The 22,047-nt window shown below is 39.1% G+C and overlaps 2 protein-coding genes across 3 annotated transcripts in view; both read right to left on the bottom strand.

The window, feature by feature from the left end:
* cry-dash (cryptochrome DASH) overlaps positions 1–20,106 on the bottom strand; it is a 44,992-nt gene extending 24,886 nt beyond the window's left edge. The window contains exons 1-4 of one of the 2 annotated variants that reach the window (XM_028804088.2): positions 19,897–20,106; positions 16,543–16,715; positions 5,890–5,983; positions 3,954–4,084 (exon numbers count right to left, since the gene is read on the bottom strand). In XM_028804088.2, coding sequence (XP_028659921.1) covers positions 3,954–4,084; positions 5,890–5,983; positions 16,543–16,715; positions 19,897–19,959 — 461 coding nt within the window. In that variant the 5' untranslated portion in view covers positions 19,960–20,106. The remainder of the gene's footprint in view (positions 1–3,953; positions 4,085–5,889; positions 5,984–16,542; positions 16,716–19,896) is intronic. The other variant, XM_051929339.1, reaches the window with a different exon arrangement.
* The window catches only part of myd88 (MYD88 innate immune signal transduction adaptor), a 399,089-nt gene that overhangs the window by 48,235 nt on the left and 328,807 nt on the right, over positions 1–22,047 (bottom strand). The window lies entirely within an intron of this gene.

Genomic DNA, 22,047 nt, shown 5'->3' with positions numbered 1-22,047 from the left:
GAGGAGAGGTCCTTTCTGGGTTTGAACAACTGTAGTATTGTTTTAGTAACCGGTTTTGCAGAATGTAACACTGAATGTAGGTACAGCCTACAGACAGCAGCACTAGCAAAAAGACAAACTGAACATTGACTCACAGCTGCAATGACAAAACCTGATATCGTTATTCGATAGAAGAAAGAAATGAGTGACAGGTTTGCTTGCTAGATGTTACATCACACAGTCCTAGCAAAACAGAATGGACTACTATTTTTGGAGATGAAGATATGTAAAAAAGCACATACACAGTATTACAGCTATATACATTAATGTTCTGATAAGGTTTTGATAGGCTGTATTTCAAACTAAGCATTTCAATTTAAAGTCATAAAATCTCTATGTGCTGAAGAAGACCACAGATAAAAATTTTCTACAATACAAGTGAATGTCTTTTCTTAAACATTCCTTAATCGTTTATTTAATTCAGAGATCTGATAAAACCTTCTTAGCCATGCACCTGTATTTAAGTTTACTGGTAGACTAGGCATAAAACCTCAATATAGAAATGCAATTTCTCTCCAAGACAAGTTTCTTTGAAACCAGTTCTTTACTCCTCTCCTTTTTAGTTTTCACTTACTGTGGCATATTTACAGCTCCTTAAGCATTGTAATGAAAATGACTTCACAAGAGAGTTACATGTGAGGATTAGAAACATGATACCCTTTCATCTGTCAAACTCTAATATTTTGAATCTTTACATATCAGTTTTAAATACTGTAATGTTAATATTTAGAAAGCAAAAATATACCAATTGATAACAGTAAAAATGTATGTACTGTCACAAGAACGACAAAGAGCCATTGGAAAGGTTTCGGGCAGCCACCCATATAATATTTCCCGGCTGAAAAACGATCAAAGAGAACAGTCATGTTTACACTACAGAGTCCAAAACAGAACTGATTAACTGGAAGCAAGATGGCGGTTTTAAAGGCCTGCAGAGGAAGTGATGCCATCAGGACCGGAACCAGAAGTGACATCATTGGCTGCCCCAGAACCAGGCGGGATTTCCCGAGAATGGTCTGCAAGGAATTGAGAGCGAGAATCGGTGCACTTTGCCACCCCCTGGTCCGGCATGGAATTATATCTATTCAGGCCCTTTAGTTGTCCCCTAAACACGTGTGTGTGACAGTACTCATTTTATAAATGTTTTAAATTGTGAGGTAGAAAAAACATAGTCCAAAATGATATTTTAGAAAATGTAAAGAAGTTGCCAACGTCTGGTATTTTATTGATTTGTCATTGTTTATTTTATTTTTTTTTTATTTTGCCTTGTTTTGAACTAATGGCCAAAACTTCATGCAACCTCTGATAAAATCAATTATGATGAACTCGAGTTGCATTTGATTACAGAGAATAGACTTGAAGGTCTTTCAAGTACTTGTTACTGTAGCAACTCAGCCTTGTAGTGGATGGCCAGGGAAGTTCTAATCTTCTGCCAGCCCTCTCTGAACTAACCCAGGTCCTACTTTTGGATCTATTAAACTTGTGTGGTGACCTGTCAACCAGGAGGTCTTGTGGCTTCCTGATCTCTCTGTGGCTTCACTCTTTCTTTCCATCTTACTGTATCTCAGAGGGTCACGTATCCCTATCATGGGGAATACAACAAGGTTCTACCCACAGTGCATGTCAAAGATCTCTCCCATTTATGCTGCATACCTTGACTGCAGCACACCTGTTCATCCAACTTCATCCATCCATCCATTATCCAACCCGCTGAATCCGAACACAGGGTCACGGGGGTCTGCTGGAGCCAATCCCAGCCAACACAGGGCACAAGGCAGGAACCAATCCCGGGCAGGGTGCCAACCCACCGCAGGACACACACAAACACACCCACACACCAAGCACATACTAGGGCCAATTTAGAATCGCCAATCCACCTAACCTGCATGTCTTTGGACTGTGGGAGGAAACCCACACAGGCACGGGGAGAACATGCAAACTCCACGCAGGGAGGACCCTTCATCCAACTTGCTTTATTAAATTATATTTACTTTAAGTGTATTGATTGTTCATGTTACCTTATTATGTGTAGCCTTCATTTAAATTTGCTTGCAACCTTCTCCTTATGATATTTTAAGCTACTAAACATAAAATACTAGAATTTGTGCTTTTAGTTAAATTTCCTTTGATTTTAGTATATTTCTGAAACATTATATTCAAACAATATCAATAGTATATCAAAGTGTCTTCTCTGTTCTACAATGTTAAGGTCACACAGAAGTGAGGCTATTCACACACTAGTGGAAACTAAAATATTTTTTCATGTATAAATTAAGTGCATTGTGTAAATGGACATCTGAGTTGCATGCCTACATTAATTTTTGTAATGAAGAGAGAATAAAGATCTTTAACCTCATGTTTTCCAAGCAAGTATTTTTTTATAAAACCATCCGTAGCCTTAAAGAGAATCTGGAGGATGCTGTCATTTATAAAGCATCTAAATACATCACAATGACAGAACCACTCCTACTAACTTGTTTTTCTGAACGCACACCATATTACAGAATGTTTCATAAGAAAATACCTAATCCTTCACGGATTATAGCACATTCTTTACCTTATTTGACCCTGTAACTTGCTTCATCTTCATATATTCCACTAAAGTCAGATCATGCTGTGATGAAAGCCATACATCACCCTTACCATGTAAACTATTTCCAATCACAGACAAGGATTCCTATGTATTGCCATGAACTAATGGTACAGCAGAGAGTAAGAGCAGTTCTTGAACCATGGGTGCCATGCATTACCTTCAGCATCTGAAGAAAGTTAAGAACTCAGTGAACAAACAAGGAGTTTGAAAAGAATATATGGTCAGTGCTTTAATAAGCCTAAATATAACTGAAGACCCAGGAAAACTGATGGAGTAATAGACTCAACCCACATGAGCTTTGAGCTGACCGGTTCATTCATTCAGTTCATTCAACTTAATGGAACAATCAGTTTAACATTTTGTAAAAATTATTATTTAAAGTAATGCATGTCTGAAATACCTGTAATCATCTTTCTTTACAATGTTTGTGGCTTGGATGTGTCTATATTATTGATAATTGGTTCATGCTGCCATTACTTTCTGCTTCAGAAGTTTTTCAAAGGCTTTTACTAAATTTTAAACTCAAGTGGATTTAAAATTTCGGAACTTTAACTTGAGAGCATTTTGTAAGTTTTAGAAAGTATATAGATTATATGTGACTTTTCCCTTGTTGAATGTTTCTGTAAATTGAGAATACTGAATAGCAGGAATATCACACTACAGTATATACATTTTTAATAAACTTTGTTTATTTTATACTGACCGCCTAAAATCATTTATATTAGATATATGCATTTAAACAAATTTGTTTATTAAAAATAAGAAAGTAAAGAAATTCCCTCAGTCTAATGTGTCAGTTACTACTTATCTATAAATGGCATAGATAAAGGGTACATAAAGAAGGAGAAGAGTTTCTTTTTAATCATATTGAAATGAAGTGTAGTGAAGGATGGAGAGACTGCCATTTTCCACCAGATGCTGCTAATGATGTTTCTTTTAGTTGTTCTGGACTGTTAAGTGAGTATTGTAAAAGCACTACATGTGACAGGACAAATAAAGGGGACAAAATGTTCTATCACCTTACCCCTCTTTGCTTTTCCCTAGTGATTCTATATAGTTTATTAATCCCAGAAGGGAAATTGCCTTTCGCATGAGCAAAGAATTGACCATTGCACAGCACCCCGGAGCAATTTTCAGGTTAAGGGCCTTGATCAAGGGCCCAATAGATAAGATCCCTTCTGGCAGTAACAAGATTTGAACCGGCCACCATCCAGATACCAACACAGATTCTTAGCTTTAGCCTAGTAGTCTTTTTTGGTTATCCACCATCAAAACGTTACCTTTTTTCCATCCATAACCAACTAAAATCTTATTCACTCACTGGGAAATATGATGAAAGGGTAGATCATCTCTATGAAAAAGGGAAGATCCCCAAAATGTTTGAACCTTGATATTCAGTTGTGAACAAACTTGTTTTACTCCATATTCTACGACCTTTTCCTCCATTGTGACCTGAAACAAGCATAGAAATATTTTCCTATAAATGTTAACTTTCTCTTATAATCTGTATAAAGCATCTTTAATTGTTTCATATAATGACCAACATAATCAGTTTACAAAGTGAATAAAAACACACCAGTCATTAATTACATTTTTAAACCTACATTTTCATTAAGGGGCAATGCAAAGATTAAGCTTTTCCTGGTAACTGTACGAGCAAAGTAACACAGACAAACTGGATACAATTAGTAACTAAGTGCAAAACATGAGGAAAACAGGACAGAACACAAGCCCATTACAGGGCACATTCATATACAGGAGTTTAGTGTCATAAATTAACCCAATGTGCACTTCTTTGAGTTAATCAAGGAAACTGTGCAAGAAGAACAGTCATTGAGCCATACTGACAGTGACACTGCTAAGATTCATGGGCATACAGAATGATCTATGAGAAAAACTCTTCATTAAGGTTTTGCAAGCTATGGTCATGGTCCTATGCGTAACATTTCCTACTTGGCCCTATAAGACATACCAGCACATTTTTATATTTTAAATTTACTTAATACATGGGACAGACTCCTAGCATGGCTTAGCTTTTTGTCTCAACTAGAAATACAAGAGTTTTGTTACTGTAGGCATACACACAAAACCTGGCAAAAACTGGCAAAATGAAGTTGTAATTCCTAAGCAAACAAAAGTGATCTTATTTCAACTGTTATTTAGCCACAAGGTCATTTTGGCATGCAATGTGTAAAAAGCATATTATGCACATGCTCCTTCTTTCATGATCAGTATGACCGGTTAAAACACCACTTAACAATAAAAAGGAAACCAAAGATATCTGCTGCTGGAGATAAAGCCAGCCACCCAGGCAGTGATCAGACATTTTTGGTATTTATTAGTGAGGACAGCAATGCCAGGAGTCTACATTATATGATAGATCCATCCATAATTTTTTAAACTTGCTTATTCTAAACCTGGGCTGAAAATAGCCCTAGCCTGTCCCAAAACCAACACATGCAAGAAAGAAACTGGTCCAAGATAGGACATTAGTTCAGCGCTTGGTACTCCCACTTGCTCATTAAGTGGCCAAAGTCAAGTAGCCAGTTAATCTAACCAGTTAACCTAACCAGTTCAGCTACCTCGCAAATTACTACGAAATGTAAAAATGTTTTACTTCCAGCTTTTACTTATACCTTATAAATGTTTCTTTTCTAAACATGCATAAAAAATGTAGGCAATTGGATTGTTTTAGTGTGACACTTGTTACAAATTTATCAGAGGGGTGTAGTTACGGGTTAACTTTGAATGCCCAAACTTTTTCAAATACAACATGTTTATTAGTTCATGGATTTTCCTTGTGTTTACTCTTTGACGTAAAACTACAAAAATAATCGGTGACGCATTTATAGGCCAAGTTTTCTTTCATCATTTTGTTTTTCTAATATTGTTAAAAAAAGAAATGTTGTGGGCAGTGCAGTAGTTAGCAATGCTGCAACATGGATCCAGAACTCTTCAAGTCCAGTCATTGTCTATATGAAATTTGAACTTTCTCCCACTTTTGCTCTCTGTGTGGGTTTTCTTCTGATTTCTACTGTGTTTCTTCCACATCTCCAAAGACGTTCTGAATAAGACAAATGGCACTTCCAATTCCTTGTGTGAATGCGAGTGGAGGTGTGTTGGAAATGGCACTGTACTGACCCTGTAGGACTGGTTCCTGCCTTACATCTGAGGCTGTCAAAATAAGATATTGGGCTCTGCAGTGCTGAATAGAATTAAGCAGGTTTGAGAATGTTGTGTTATGTTATTTTGCTTACCTCATCTTGAAATGTTACAGCTGTCACAAATTTCAGTTTTTGAATGAGTTCTTGGATAACTTCCTCTGGTTTCCCTTTTCTCACCACCAAGTTACTGTAAAACATGTAACATTAAACATTACTATATTCAGTGTTCATTGTTAGTGCATCTTTGGATCAAAAGGTTTTCTGCTATAGAGGCATACAAAAGTATTTTCCCCTCCCCAATTTCCTCTTTTATTACAGATTTTTGACTCTGAATGCTTTTATGTATTCAATCAAAATCTCATATTAATTTTGTTCATTCAATAAATTATATAAGGGCGGCACGGTGGCACAGTGGGTAGCGCTGCTGCCTCGCAGTTGGGAGATCTGGGGACCTGGGTTCGATTCCCGGGTCCTCCCAGCGTGGAGTTTGCATGTTCTCCCCGTGTCTGCGTGGGTTTCCTCCGGGCGCTCCGGTTTCCTCCAAAGACCTGCAGGTTAGGTGGATTGGTGCTTCTAAATTGGCCCTAGTGTGTGCTTGGTGTGTGGGTGTGTTTGTGTGTGTCCTGCGGTGGGTTGGCACCCTGCCCAGGATTGTTTCCTGCCTTGTGCCCTGTGTTGGCTGGGATTGGCTCCAGCAGACCCCCGTGACCCTGTGTTCGGATTCAGCGGGTTGGAAAATGGATGGATGGATAAATTATATAAATAAAAAATGTGTTATGTGTTTATTCAGGTGCCCATTTTCTAATACTAGCTGTCTTACAAAATTTCATAAAGCAGTGAACTTCAGTTAATCAGATGTATCAGAAGAACTTTATAACTTAGAACTTTTATATATATGATATTTCTGGTTTGTTTCACAAAAGGTTAATATTATTGACAGGCAGTGTGGTTTAATGGTTAAGGCTTTGAATCTAGGACTTCTAGACTGGGTTCAGATGCTGCTAAAGACACGGTGTGACCGTAAGCATGTCACTCAACCTGCCTATGTTGCAACTGGAAAACAAATGAAGCATACCCAATTGCATTTTAGATATTGTATGTCACCTTGGATCAAGGCATCAGTCAAATAATAAGTAATAATGATATTATTAGATCACCGGAGCTGGTTACTCGTGAACACACTATATACAATTCGCACAGGAGTAAAACATTCCTGGATTATATCTGTTTCTGCTTTTCCTAGTGACTAGGCTTTTGTTGATGGTCATTGCAAAGCACAATTTTACAGGAAATGTGTATTCTTTTGAATTGAAATGGGTAATCAGTAGGAATAATGTGAAGTTTGAGTATATATTATTAGATGTTTTCAGTTTTCACTTGTTTAAGTCATGCATGCAAGTATTTTTTGTGTTTTTTCATCAATTATATGTTTGAGCCATAGCCATTGGTAGACAATAAAGTTGTAACACATCACGTTACCTTTTAACTTATTACAAACAGCAATGATGTAAACAGTAAGCACATTTAAAAAAACTCATGTAATGAACTAAATGTATTTACTTTTAAGGTTGTTTTTTCTATTGCTTGAACATGGAGAAAATAACTGCCGGTATTATGTTTTGGATGTTTCTTAAACAATCAGGGGCCTCCTTTAAAATCAGAAGATATGAATGTATATGTAAGGAATTTCCGAGAGTGGTGGGGAGAGGTGGTGGGGCATCACCATTCAAAGTAAACAGATGCACATGTACTGTAAATGTAAACTATTTTGGATGGCAGGGTGGTGGTTCCTTTTCAAAGTCCATAGAGGCAAATGCATATTATAATTTAGTAGCTCTTGGGGAACCTATTAAGTTTAAATTTACACCATCTGTACACATTGTTTTGGAAGTCCCTTCTGCCTCTACTTCTCACTCCCTGCCATTTTGCTATGTGAGGGACGCCCATTGGATGGAAGGATGTGGGAAGGCAGCTTTTCCAGGATACTGCATCCCCCAAAACGCTAGATGGCGTCTCCCCTGTCGTGTAGCGGTGCCCCAGATTCCTGCAGGGCATCCTGGGACTTGGAGTCCAGTTTCTCAGGCCTGTTGGGTGCCATGGGTGCCACCAGGGGGAGCTGTAAAAGGACCTGGGGCCTCATGTAAAACACAGTGCTTAGAATTCACACTAAAACATGGCGTAAGGACATAAGTGAAAATGTGCATGCGCACATAAAAATCCAGATGCATAAATCTGTGTGTTCGCAGAAGAACTTCCACGTTCTTCCGCTCCATAAATCCCAGTCAGCGTGAAAAATAATGCACATGCACGCGCCTGCTGTCCCATCCAAACTCCTCCCAGAATTACGCCTCTTTGAGTATGCAAATCAATATAAATAGCCCTTAACTTCAGCGTTCTGTGAAAAGGCAATGGCAAAAGCATGGGGGAAAATAGAAGAATTTCAGAGAATACCAAATGGAGGCAAGGAAAAACGTACTATCTGTTAGATTAAACAGTGGTATAAACAACAAAAGGAAGCTGATCGAGTGACATAGAGTGTCGGAAAAGCTCAAGTTCACAAAGTCGCACAGTGCCCGAAATAAAAAAAGAAGTTGTCAGATATCAAAGTCGTCGTGAAAAGGTGAGTCTTAGCCCAACGTCTGAGTGTCATATGAAAGCTTATTAAGGTACAGAGAAAAGAAAAAAAATAGAGACACAGTGAGAAAAAAGCTTGAAATGTCAACTTTAATCTCAAAATTTCCACTTTAATCACGTAGTTTATTTTGTCATTAAAGTTGAACATCATAAACTTCATCTTTAAATCGTTTAATTTACTAGTTTCTCAAATACCATCATAACTAAAGTAGCACATTAAATGCTTTGTTTTTTATGTGTTCTATGTGCTCTTTGTGTGTGAATCACTACATGCTTCTTAAACGGGCTTTCTCTTCCTCTGACTGGAGACAGAATCCATTACATTCGTGATATTACAGCTCTCTGAATAATTAAAATACTTAGATGTATACTTGATATCATTTTCATGAAGATAGGAGTTAAAGTATGTTATTAAACATGGGAACACGGTGGCGCAGTGATAGTGACGAGCTGGCACCTCGTCCAGAGATTTTTCCTGCCTCCCGCAAGATACTTGTTGCACCATGCGCGACCTTCAATGAAATAATTTATTGCAGCAGTACTGTCTCTTTTAAACATACTATCATCCAATTCCTGTCCTTCCTTTTCTTTCTCCAAGTAACCAATCGCCACACAATCAACTCTGTAATAAATGTTAAACAACCTGTAAGCTTAGAACGCCGATTCTTCAAAACTTTTAAGGAACATTGAAATATCTTCATAGTACATGTTTAATTATTCCATCCATCTATCCTTCCATTGTCGTGCCAGCACCAGCAAGAATACAATGCAAGGCAGGAACAATCCCTGAACTAGCTAGCGCTGCGTCACCGTGTCCTCACATGTTTAATCATTAACAATATAGATTATTTAAATGATGTTAACATTTTATCTGTACAGTAATCCCTCGCTATATCGCGCTTCGCCTTTCGCAGCTTCACTCCATCGCGGATTTTATATGTAAGCATATTTAAATATATATCGCGGATTTTTTGCTGGTTCACGGATTTCTGCGGACAATGGGTCTTTTAATTTCTGGTACATGCTTCCTCAGTTGGTTTGCCCAGTTGATTTCATACAAGGGACGCAATTGGCAGATGGCTGAGAAGCTACCCAACTTACTTTTCTCTCTCTCTCTCTTGCGCTGACTTTCTCTGATCCTGACATAGGGGGATTGAGCAGGGGGGTTGTTCGCACACCTAGACGATACGGACGGACGCTTATCTAAAAATGCTGAAAGATTATCTTCACGTTGCTACATTCTGTGCAGCTGCTTCCTGAAGCGACATGCTGCACGGTGCTTCGCATACTTAAAAGCTCGAAGGGCACGTATTGATTTTCGATTGTTTGTTTTTCTCTGTCTCTCTCTCTATCTCTCTCTCTCTTTCTCTGCTCCTGATGGAGGGGGTGTGAGCTGCCGCCTTCAACAGCTTTGTGCCGCGATGCTTCGCATACTTAAAAGCCAAACAGCCCTATTGATTTGTTTGCTTTTCTCTATCTCTCTGACATTATCTGCTCCTGACGCGCACTCCTTTGAAGAGGAAGATATGTTTGCATTCTTTTAATTGTGAGGCGGAACTGTCATCTCTGTCTTGTCATGGGGCACAGTTTAAACTTTTGAAAAAGAGACAAATGTTTGTTTGCAGTGTTTGAATAACGCTCCTGTCTCTCTACAACCTCCTGTGTTTCTGCGCAAATCTGTGACCCAAGCATGACAATATAAAAATAACCATATAAACATATGGTTTCTACTTCGCGGATTTTCTTATTTCGCGGGTGGCTCTGGAACGCAACCCACTCGATGGAGGAGGGATTACTGTATTATGTCCATTCATCCATTATCCAACCCGCTATATCCTAACTACAGGGTCACAGTGGTCTGCTGGAGCCAATCCCAGCCACCACAGGGCGCAAGGCAGGAAAGAAACCCCGGGCAGGGCGCCAGCCCACCACAGGGCACACGCAACACACACTCACACACCAATCACACACTAGGGACAATTTAGGATCACCAATGCACCTAACCTGCATGTCTTTGGACTGTGGGAGGAAACCAGAGCTCTGTATAGTGTAATAAACATATTTTGCTGCATTTCATCTTAAAAATGATATCGTCATCAAGTACAAACAGTTCTACATGGAGCACTTGATGGACTGATTGAGTGCATTTATAGTTCTTGGGATGAAACTGTTTCTGAACCGTGATGTCCCTACAGGAAAGGCTCTGAAGTGTTTGCCGTATGAGAGCAGTTCAACAGACAGCATGGCTGAGGCAGCATGTGCTTGATGCTGTATACCGATAATTCTCTTTCCAATCAGCTGCTGTAGAGCTGTGATTCCATACTCAGATACAGTGATATAAACACTCCAAGTGGTGCAGTGAGAGTAATATGGAAAAAGATGATCTGCTGTGGCAACCCCTAACAGGAACAGCTGAAAGAAGAAGAAGAAGGTGCAGTAAGAGTAACAACGCTAAAGCAGCTATGGTATTTAGAATAGTTTGGCCATTATATTGTCACAGGTTAATTACAATCAGATGCGTTAAACTAATAAACAATACTAGCCGACGCCCGCTGTAGCATACAGCAGTGTAAGAAAAGGAACGGAAAACGGTGAGAAAGGAATTCAGAAACTCAACAAGAAATAAATACTTCTTGAAAGACGGAGTTGTGAATAGGTGTTTTGGTGGAGACGACAGATAATGAGTCGAAAGATCTAACCGTAGAAAAAGCCACGTATAACTGACCGTGGCTGAAGACTGGTTGTTGTAGATTAACACAAATCTTTGCAAATGTTTGTCCTTGGGACTTGTTGATAGTCATGGAGAAGGCTAGTCTGAGTGGGAATTGTGTGCGTTTAAATTTAAAAGGGAGATTGGTGTCGGAAGGAAGGAGAGAGATTCTGGGAATGAAGATTGTTTCAGAATTTTGGATAGCGATCAGTTTGCACTCAATAATAATTGTATGTATTCGGGTAACGATGAGTCTTGCTCCGTTGCAAAGACCTTTTGATGGCATATTATTTCAGAGGAGCATAACTACAGCCACCAGCTTCAGATGAAGGATATGGGGAGGCATGCCAGTTGGTGTGAGGGTGTGTAAAAACTCCTGTGGGTACGTTAGTTGATCATTAGGATCGTCACTGACTACTGTATCTACACTCTTGAAGGTCACTTTTTCACCCTGTATAAGATCAAGAACTTTGTTGTTAATATGTAGAGAATCGTCGTTTATGACGTTCAGTATTGGTCTTATAGCAAGTTCTTGGGGAGTCACAGTCGAGAAATTAATATCACCGTAAAGTTCAGCAACTGGGTCTTGTTGTTGTGGTAAACATTGAGAAGGTAGTTCTGCCGTGTCTCTAGTTTTACCTTCCCGAACTTAAAGAAGCCATTGAACAAATTGAGTTTCACTTCCAAGAGCTCTCATATTTTTTGTGAGTTTTAGGACTTTCACTTCGTTCCACAGCTGAGTTTGTTGATGGAAGAGGCAACGGTGAAGGCTCGAGAACCACGGAAGATAACAGGCAGTATTTGGCGGAAATTAGGGATACTGTCGTTCATTTTATAACAAAGGCTTAGGAAACAACCGTGTATAACGAAAACAGGAAGGAGCGAAATGAATAGCAAGGAGCGAAACCAATGCCAATGGTCGACAGTGCACCTTCCTGTAACAGGCTACGGAAAAGACTCCCAGGCGCACACAGGGCTGAAGTGAAAGGTCACGCGGTCAGGCTAGATATAGGGCAGTGACATGACACCAATGGGGTCATGAAAGAGAAGCGGGGAACGCGGTAGTCCGAAGGAGGAATAGGAATCGAGAAATACGGTGTGGGGGTGTAAGGCAGGCCTCAGGCAGCGTGGAAAAGGGTTTGGAAGAGGACGAATAGCAATCGAGAAATGCCATGTCGGCTGGGTGTGGGCGGGACCACTTTTGAAGAGGAAGCAGGACGAACCAGAAGAGATATATATACACAAGAGATGCGGTTAATTTCAGTGTATTTATAAAGCTGCGTCAGGGATGTGGATCTGAAAAAGAAAGGGAAACCACACTGGAACAAAAGCACTGCTTTGACGTTGGGTGCCGCCAGTTTGCAAAACCGAGAGGAGAACTTGCGTATGCCAGGGTTTTAGCTAGCGTGAAAATGTGCGTGGCTTTACACCAAGTTTCGGTTTTATACATCGCGATCTGAGCATGGAAACGGGCTTACGCAACATTTTTGTGCATACGCACTGTTTATACATGAAGCCCCTGGGGAGTCATGCTTCCCTTGCAGCCCGGAAGTACTAGGAAGTCATGCCCCAAAGTAATTCCAGGCTGATTAAAGAATTGGGATTCTCCATCTGACCCGAAAGTGCTGGCAAGTTACATGGGAGGAAGAACAGAAGCACATCCAGGTCAAGAACTATTTAAAGGACTGATGGGAACCCAGCAGGTGAGCCAGAGTCAGGAGGAGTAGGACAGAGCTTGCTGGGAGGTGTGGAGGAGAGATTGCGTTTATTATTATTACCGTATTATATATTCACTTGCCTGTTTATTGTGGCTGGGGGGCTTTGGAGGTACTGCTTAAAAGAAAAAATATTAAAATACTTCTTGTTGCTTTTACCTGGTGTTCTGAGAGTCTGTCTTTTGGGATTAAAGGGGCAACAGCAACCCCTGGCGTTTACAGCTACTAATGAAGCAACACCTACACTCACTGCTACAACTGGCATTGGCACTAAAGCTTTATAGCGCTTGCTCACAATTGAACTTTCCCAAACTTTCTCTTTTCCATTTCACAGCTCACTAAACAAGGCAAACGCAATTATGTCTGGTCTTCTTCAATCATATGTCTACTCTATGGGCTCGGGCTGCTGTCAATCGCTTCTGCTGTGTCCTTCAGTTGTGTGAAGCCCCTTGTCAGTGATGCACAGAGCATGTAAATTAGAATTATACAGGTGTAATCCCAGCAGCAGTACAAGGAGAGCTCCATAGCTGTTCTGCTGCATCTGGTAAACAGTAAACCAAGGACAAAGCAACAAAGCAAAATATGTAAGCACTCAATGGCTCGCGTCTAACACAGTCACTGTTCATGCTCACATCAGTGGCAAAATTTATAACTGGAGATTTGGAGGGAAGTTGCATTCCACTGAAAATCTTCACCCATTTCAATTACTTTCTTGGTGTAATTCTCTCCCCCTGGAAACAACTGCCCATTCTTTTTGGTGACATCAAAGTAACAATAAATAAAAGCAGAGACAGCCACCCACACTCTAAAACCAAGCCATCCAGAGCCAAGACTAAAAACAGAGAATCACAACACTAAGTTGTAATTGTTTCCATACCTCACACTCTAATACAACAGGTGTGTTCCACTCTGGGCCTGAAAACTTGGAATGTTTGAAGAATTTCATTGCAAACAATTTAACAAATCTTATATTTAACTATCTTTATTCTTTATTATATTTGTGTGTTATTTTTTGTGTTTGCCCTAAACTAAAAAAGTAAATGAAAATGTTTAATATTTTCTATAAAGTGATTATGAATTACTTTGTTCATCATTATTTTGTGTTAAACATTCCTGCTTGAAATAATCCACCAATGTGGTTTTTGAAAAGGTGAATAATTATTAACAAACTGTAAAGAGAAATTAAGCAAACTTAATATATTAGCTTTTGTACATAGAGTACCATCAGAAGATGTTTTATAGATATAATGAAATGTTTACATATTTTCACAAACAGGAATAAATCAAAAAATAAGCCATTTATGGGGCCTAAAAATGCTTTTACACTCTTTAATACTTTAGTCATTAACCCACATCACCTATCAAACAATAGACATACCATCTTGCACATTATGTGTCACCCACCTACTACGGTATCAGCGGGAGACACCACATATCAGGTCGCTCCTAGTCCTTTCATATTTCAGTAGAAACACCCATCTTTAGGCCCAAACTCTTTGCCTACAGGCTCACACCCGACCACTTGTCTCCATTCCTCTATCATGGACTCTGTCTTTCACTCTCTTTTCTTTCTTCTCTCTTTCTCTTTTCTGTTTCTGCCCCCTCTGCCATGCAGACTCCTTTCATATTAGCTTGATTGGGCACAGATGTGACCCTCCACCCACTCTGAGGCAAGAATGCAGCACCAGTTTGATTCCCTTGGGTTTGCACATGGGTGCACCGCCATCAAACTCAGAGTAGTACTGTCATGTGCACATCTGCACCCACTCTGAGCCTGCATGTTCTCAAGACTTGATTATTTAAAATCTGCCATAGACCACGTATCACACAATAATAATTAAACACACCTTCAAAGTGTTGCTGTTATTTTCCTGTTTTTTCATCATACTGATATAAGATGTGTTGTGTACTTTGTGCAATTACCTAGTATACAATAAGGCTTAGAAGAAAAAAATCAAACATTCCTCAAAATGTATTAAAACTCGAGTTTTGCCTTACAGTATCACTGATAATGGGCTGTAGCTAATTAAGTATGTTGCTTAATCATGAGTGTATAATGTCAGTTTTCCTACTCAGACTCATAGGGAGTCTGGGTCTTCTCAAAAATACAACAGGTGGAAAGTGAGAACCTATCTTGGAGTAGAGGCCAGTTTACTATATGGCACACTAGTAGACATTCCCACTAGATGACCAACATTACCATATACTAATTCAGAGGCAGTTTAGATTCAACAGTTATCCTAGCCTGCATATCTATGCAATGTAGAAGAAAACCAGAATACTTGGTGGAAACCCATGCAGGAACAGGGAGGATATGCTGACTCCATACAGATTCTGATACATTAGAAATTTAACTGTATTACATATGAGTAATATTTTTCCAGTGCCACACATGGTTTCAATATTAAAATATTGAGGTGCTAGCCTCCTCTTCACTATAAAGTACACTGTACAATTTGTTAAAAGTAGTGTTGTTTGTTTAGATCAGCGCACACAAATATATAGGAAAAAAAAGCTGCTTCACTAGGGATTTAGGCTGTGGGGGTCAAAGCATTCTATCATCATATTCTACATATCCATATATTGGTACAGTATGCCTAAATAATCCCATTCTAGATCACAGAGAACCAGAGCCTATCAAAGATGTAAAAGTCACAGGAAGGGCCAGGCTATCAGACTTACCAATATATATACACATATAGGCCAGTGAAAGTTATCAATCTTTTTGATATTCTGAATTTGAGATGTTCACTGAAAGTACACTAAATGGACCGGGTAATATCCACAGAAACACATTAGGCACATTTACACTATGATTGGATCTGCACGGAATGTGGTGTTATCAGAAAATGTGTGTGTTATTATTATAATGTGATATGTATCCACCCTGAGCAGGTCTGATAGCTTCAAATCCACACTTTAGGATATTTTGCAAACTGGCAGCTCTTTGTTTTCACTTTTTTTTTGTTTAAAAAGAATAATTATAAAGTTACCTATTTTCAAGTTGTTTCAATATGGCAGAAAAAAGAATAGTGATTAATGAAGGGTTTTCATTCTTCAGTGGCTCTTTGTTTTGTTACTTGTCATTAGAGGTGCATTGGGCATGACATTATTTAGCAGAATGTTTAAACTGGTTTACATTACAATGCTACAGTATCAGACCAACCCTGATATTTGCTACTTGGAAATAAGCAATTGTTACTCCAGATTACATGTGTTTCCACAATGATCTTATCCAGATTATCAAATTGCATTTGACCCAAAATAGAATTTTTACACATGAACATAATTATTGAGAAAATGAAGATTTCCTAACCTAAAATTACACCATGAATACTACTGTGTGCCTTCCTGCATATGGCTCTGTTCCAGTTGAAACTATATGTTCCAGACTAGTTGTAGTAATTTATTCAAATGCATTACATCTGATATAGAGGTATTCCAAAAATACAATGATGTGGAGAGTAGATGTGCAGAAAACTGTAACCTGCAGTAGAATGGCATCTCATTCAGGGTTGGATCATGTCTTTAGCTGGAAGCTGCTGAAAAAAAGTCCAGCTCCCACTAAGCTTATAATGGAAAAAGCAGCCTAAGAAAATGGGTGGGTAAACAGGTATATAATGATTTATGTTAAACTGATTTATCTGCTCTGACAAACACATAGCTAGTTATTGATTCGATTCATACCTTCCTTTTTTCTGCATGGTTTCCCTTAAATCCTTCACACTTTCCAGCAAAAACTTCAGTCTAAAAGGGCCTGTCTTTGGAAAATTGAAGGTATGTGTTCCTAAATAATGCCTTGGATCAAAGCAGTAAAGAGGAACAACATATTCTGCATTTGCCTGGGCCCAATACAGTATCTGAAAGACAAAAAAAACACCTCTTGAAAAATGAGTCTCAATCGAATTATATTCATGACTCATTCTCACTGATACACATCAGAGAATGTGACATTTAATTAATTACCTTCTTTACTTTTGGAAATTTTGTGAATTTCCCATTGGGATTAATAAAGTATCTATCTATCTATCTATCTATCTATCTATCTATCTATCTATCTATCTATCTATCTATCTATCTATCTATCTAACAAAGGCTCCAGCTGTACATTTCCTTAGTTATTTTGTGAAATGGAATGTTGACCATTGGAATTATATCAAAGTAACAAAACTACATTTATTTAAAGAAATGCTGTGCTTCAATTACCATAAGGATTACAGAAATGTACTTACATACATCTAAACACAACACAATAAAAGATTGAAAGGATAAAACTAGACATGCTGCAGAATCTGCTGTTCTGATTAGCTTACAGATGTTTAGATGATTTTATATTAATTTTACAAGGCTTTTCTATGTCTCGGTGTGAGATCTGGAGATAGTCTGTTTTTATCAGGGTCTGACAGTGTTCCACTCTAAAATTACACAAAGAATGTCTTGATTCCTACTTGGGCAATGTGGTTCAGGCAATAATCTTTGCCTCCAATATACAGTAATACTTTGCCTGGCTAATTAGAAACTGTAAACATTTCTTAGTCATCTTTTCAGAGATAAAGTGGTTAAAGATACTCTAGCTTTCCGTGCAATGCTTGAGTATTTGTGGTCTGCACATGTCATCTTGGATTCTGGCTCGTAGGTAGAAGAACTCTGTTCAATCCAGAGGACTGCATATTTGATTCCGGTTTCATTCCACTGCTTTTCTTGTTATATATCTGTCTTTCACATTATATAGGTCTAATACTAGCATTCTCCTCTTCAAAAAAAGGGATCTGCTTCAGCCTTTTTTCTTTAAGAGTGCAATACCAGTTATTCAGTCTTTAGAGTGCCATCCACCTATTGGTCTTCTCCATCACTCAGTAATAAATCCTAAAATACCAGTTCCTTCCAGAAATGTAATACAAAAGGGCAAATAAAAATGTGTACTAAGGAAGCAGGCAAATTATTTTGCACAACATACTAATACTGGGTAGGGCCTTCTCTTACTCTCAAAACAGGCTCAGTTCTTTGCAGCATGGATACTACAAGATGTTAGAAACATTCCTTTGAGATTGTAATCCTTGTTGACATGACTGCATCACACACTTTCTGCAGATTTGTCAGCTACACATTCATGCTGCGACTCTCCCATTCTACCACATTCCAAAGGTGTTCTATTAGATTCAGACCTTGAGACTGGGAAGGCCATGGAAGAACACTTACTGGATGTCTTTCACACCACTCTGAGTAAACCCTAGAGACTATTGTGGAAGAAACTCCTAGGAGATTTGTAAGTACATAAATACTGAAACCAGCTCTCTGCACCAACAACCATGCAATGGTCGAAATCACCAAGATCACATTTTCTCAGTGGTAGCGCTGCTGCCACTCAATAAGGAGACCAAGGTTCGCATCACAAGCCCTCCCTGTGTGGAGTTTGCATGTTCTCCCCATGAATGCATGGGTTTCCCCCCACTCTGCAAAGACTTGCAGGTTTGTTGATTTGGAGATGCTAAATTGGCCCTAGTGTGTGTTTGGTGTGCGAGTGTGTGTTCACCCTGCAGTGGACTGATGCTCTGTCCATGGCTTGTTCCTGCCTTGTGCCCTATGCAGGCTGAGATAGGGTCCAGCAACCCCCATACCCACCCCAGCCACCCTGATCTGGATTAAGCATGTTGGAAAATTAGATGACATGGTATTTGATGTGAACATTAACTGAAGCTCTTGACCTGTATCTGCATGATTTTATGCATTGTACTGCTGCCACATGATTAGCTGATTAGAAAATTGCACAGGTCGGTCAGTCAGTCAGCCAGTCATTTTCTAACCCACATAGTCCTGAACACACACACAAACACACACCAACACCAACTAGGGACAATTTAGGATCACCAGTTCAAGAAACCAGGAAGAAACCGGAGCACCCAGACAAACACCACACAGACACAGGGAGAACATGAAAACTCCATGTAGGGAGGACCCAGATGCAAATGCTGGAATCCGTACTGCAAGGCAGCAGCGCTACTACTGCATGTGCACAGGTGTTTCTAATAATTTGTTTACTGAGTGTATATCACAGTATTAATTGTTCAGCCTTTACAATCCTTTCTGTAAAAATCGGCAATAAAATAGGGCTGAGTGATGACACTGTGGTTAACACTGCTTCCTCTCTGCACCACAGACTCTGGTTCATCTCTTAGCTCATCTTCATCAGTGCATGCTCCCAACTTCCTCCTCCTCTTCCATCATACCCTCCTACTTAAAAGCTACGTGAAAATGGCATGCTAAGTACTGAATACCATATGCACCAAAATAAATAGTCAATTGCGAAATATGTAACAACATGAAAAAGTGCATCTACATTTAAAAAGTAATAAATAAATTAACATATTTATTCAGACTATTTTTATTTAACAATGACACTTGCTTCTAAGGGAATCTTTAATACCAGGAGTCCTCTTCAACTTAATACGGTCAATTAAATTTGACGTGATTTCAAAAGTATCATAAATGTTTACCAATATGCCGACGTGCACACTATTAACCGTGTCAAGCTCTATTGCAATAAGTTAAGCAAATAAAGTATTGTAAATTCAGCAATAAACCTCAAATTCTGTCACTGGCTTTGAAACGTCCCATTAGACATTGCGGTCTTCCGAAAATGAGCTTCTTCCCTACACCCCTTTTCAATAGGTTTGCGAGGGTCCGAATTCATTCCAAATACGGAGTGGGAAAACGGCTATTCACCACGCATGCGCACTGTTTCATAGCCCACCGTCCCCCTCCCCCTTTCTAATGTACCAAATTCGGGTGAAGTGCGCTGTTGGAAATTTCGCGTGGAACCCGTCTGGTTTGGGAGTACTGTATTGTCAGACATCAGTAAGGTAGCAAGCACACAAACACAAGTCACAAACAACGTCAGCACGCAGCAAAATAAAATTATTATTCTACACCAACGTAAAAGCAATGGAAAGGGGCATTGTCAATGTGACAATTCATTCAGTTATTGGAAGTGCCCTTATATTAATAAATGAATACCTTACCTTACGTTTCTTTTTGTCTTACCTCGTTGTCGTTAAAGCGCAGGTCATTTCTTAGCAAGCAGATTACAGTTCTTGCTGCACACATAATGACTTCTTTAAAATTACACAAAAAATTATATAAAAAGTTAAAATAAAAACCTATGTATTAAAAACAAAAGGCAAATACACGAACAACAATCACTACGTCGTCACCCTACATGACCACGTTTCCTCCAGCTGCTTGTTACAAAACCAACGTTTTATAACTAAACTCGGAGTGTTCACGCAGGGAGACACCTGCGCAGATTTGTGCAGCGCTCGAGGTTTATTGGATGGTTGTTCAGGTGCAGCAAATCAACTTTAAGACCTGCGCTTTAGTTCTGTTCTTAAAGCTCCTCCTGCTTTAGTTCGTGGCCAGTCTGACTGTTGTGAGTTTTGGGCTGCGCAGCTAGCCGTGTCTTTATTTTGTAATCATCCACCCTACAGATTTTAAATTTACAACACATTGGTTCACTTGCTTTAAATTAAAGTTTCAATTAAAAACAAAATAATAATAATAATAATTAAAAGAAGCTTCCTAATCTTTGGTTACTTCTCCATTTGATTATTCTTTTTTATTTTGTTAATGAACCGAAATATTTTTTTTTCAAATTTTCAAATTCGTTTTAATTTTGCTTTAACATTCATTTTTACCCAAACGTTTGCTTTAAAAAGATGCACGGCAGAGATATTAGTTTACGTTATAAAAATGTTTTATTCAAGTTTGGGTTTCAATTTAGGGTTAGCAAAAGCAATTTGTTAGAAGATTCTCTAATGACAGTTTAATATTATGAAAGACACGGTACATCTAACCGTTAAAACCAAAAGACCATATTTTGATTTAACCTTAAACATGGTGCTTATTTTTTCATTACATGAAACCGAGATTTATGATGGCACTGCGGTTAACAGTCAACTCAGTAATTGCGAGCAGTGTTCATAAACAAATTATCCAGATTATTATTTCACTATGAAACAAGACTTGCCCAAACAACCGTTTTATCCATCCATCCATCCATCCATTTTCCAACCCGCTGAATCCGAACACAGGGTCACGGGGGACTGCTGGAGCCAATCCCAGCCAACACAGGGTACAAGGCAGGGAACCAATCCTGGGCAGGGTGCCAACCCACCGCAGGACACACACAAACACACGCACACACCAAGCACACACTAGGGCCAATTTAGAATCGCCAATCCAACTAACCTGCATGTCTTTGGACTGTGGGAGGAAACCGGAGCGCCCGGAGGAAACCCACGCAGACACGGGGAGAACATGCAAACTCCACGCAGGGAGGACCCGGGAAGCGAACCCAGGTCCCCAGATCTCCCAAATGTGAGGCAGCAGCGCTACCCACTGCACCACCGTGCCGCCACCATTTTATTGATTACCCTATTAAATATCATACAATGTACATACAGTATTTCCATAGTACATGTCATTCCTTGCTAACTTTCCACATGAACAGGCAATTGTGCAAGAAGAAGTCATAGCTAGATAAAAAATGCTTATGTGATAGCTGTCTTTGAGATATAGTAATTGTGAGTTCCTTTTGTCAGAACAAAGTAGAAAGGGAATAAAGTTTTGAAGTTTGTGATAACTGTACTGAACATGTCTTGTTGAGTTTGAAGAGGACTGATGTTGGAAAAAAAAATATCAAGCCATAGAGATGCAAATTAATTTCTGTCAGGGATCTCATGGGGGACCATCAGCTTTTCTTTTTAAGGAGCAACTAGATTTTATTCCAAAGGGAACAAATTTAGTGCTACAGATATTTGTTCTGTTACTTGGAGAAATTATATATCCTATCCGGTTTGGGAATCTGCCAGAAGGAACTAGAGACTCTTGATGGGAATAGGAACCAACTCTTCCTGTTGCCACCATCACTATCACTAGGAAAAGGGAATCAAAAATGAAATGTGAAAACATCATTCATGGTATAATGGAAAACAAGGCACCTTGCAAAAAATATTTTTCCACATAAAAAAATTTCAGGTTAACCATTTACTTTTCTGCCATACACTACTTTAACCTTAATGCATATTTCAATTTCAGTGTTATCAAATTCACAGTTGTGAGAGCTGGAGCTTCTCTCAGTAGTATTGGGCATAAAGCAGTAACCCACCCAGGATGGAGTGCCCGTCCACCGCAGGG

This window comes from Erpetoichthys calabaricus, chromosome 6 (genome assembly GCF_900747795.2).
Source record: "Erpetoichthys calabaricus chromosome 6, fErpCal1.3, whole genome shotgun sequence".
NCBI classification, from domain to species: Eukaryota; Metazoa; Chordata; class Cladistia; order Polypteriformes; family Polypteridae; genus Erpetoichthys; species Erpetoichthys calabaricus.
This window is presented reverse-complemented; position numbering and strand designations above follow the sequence as displayed.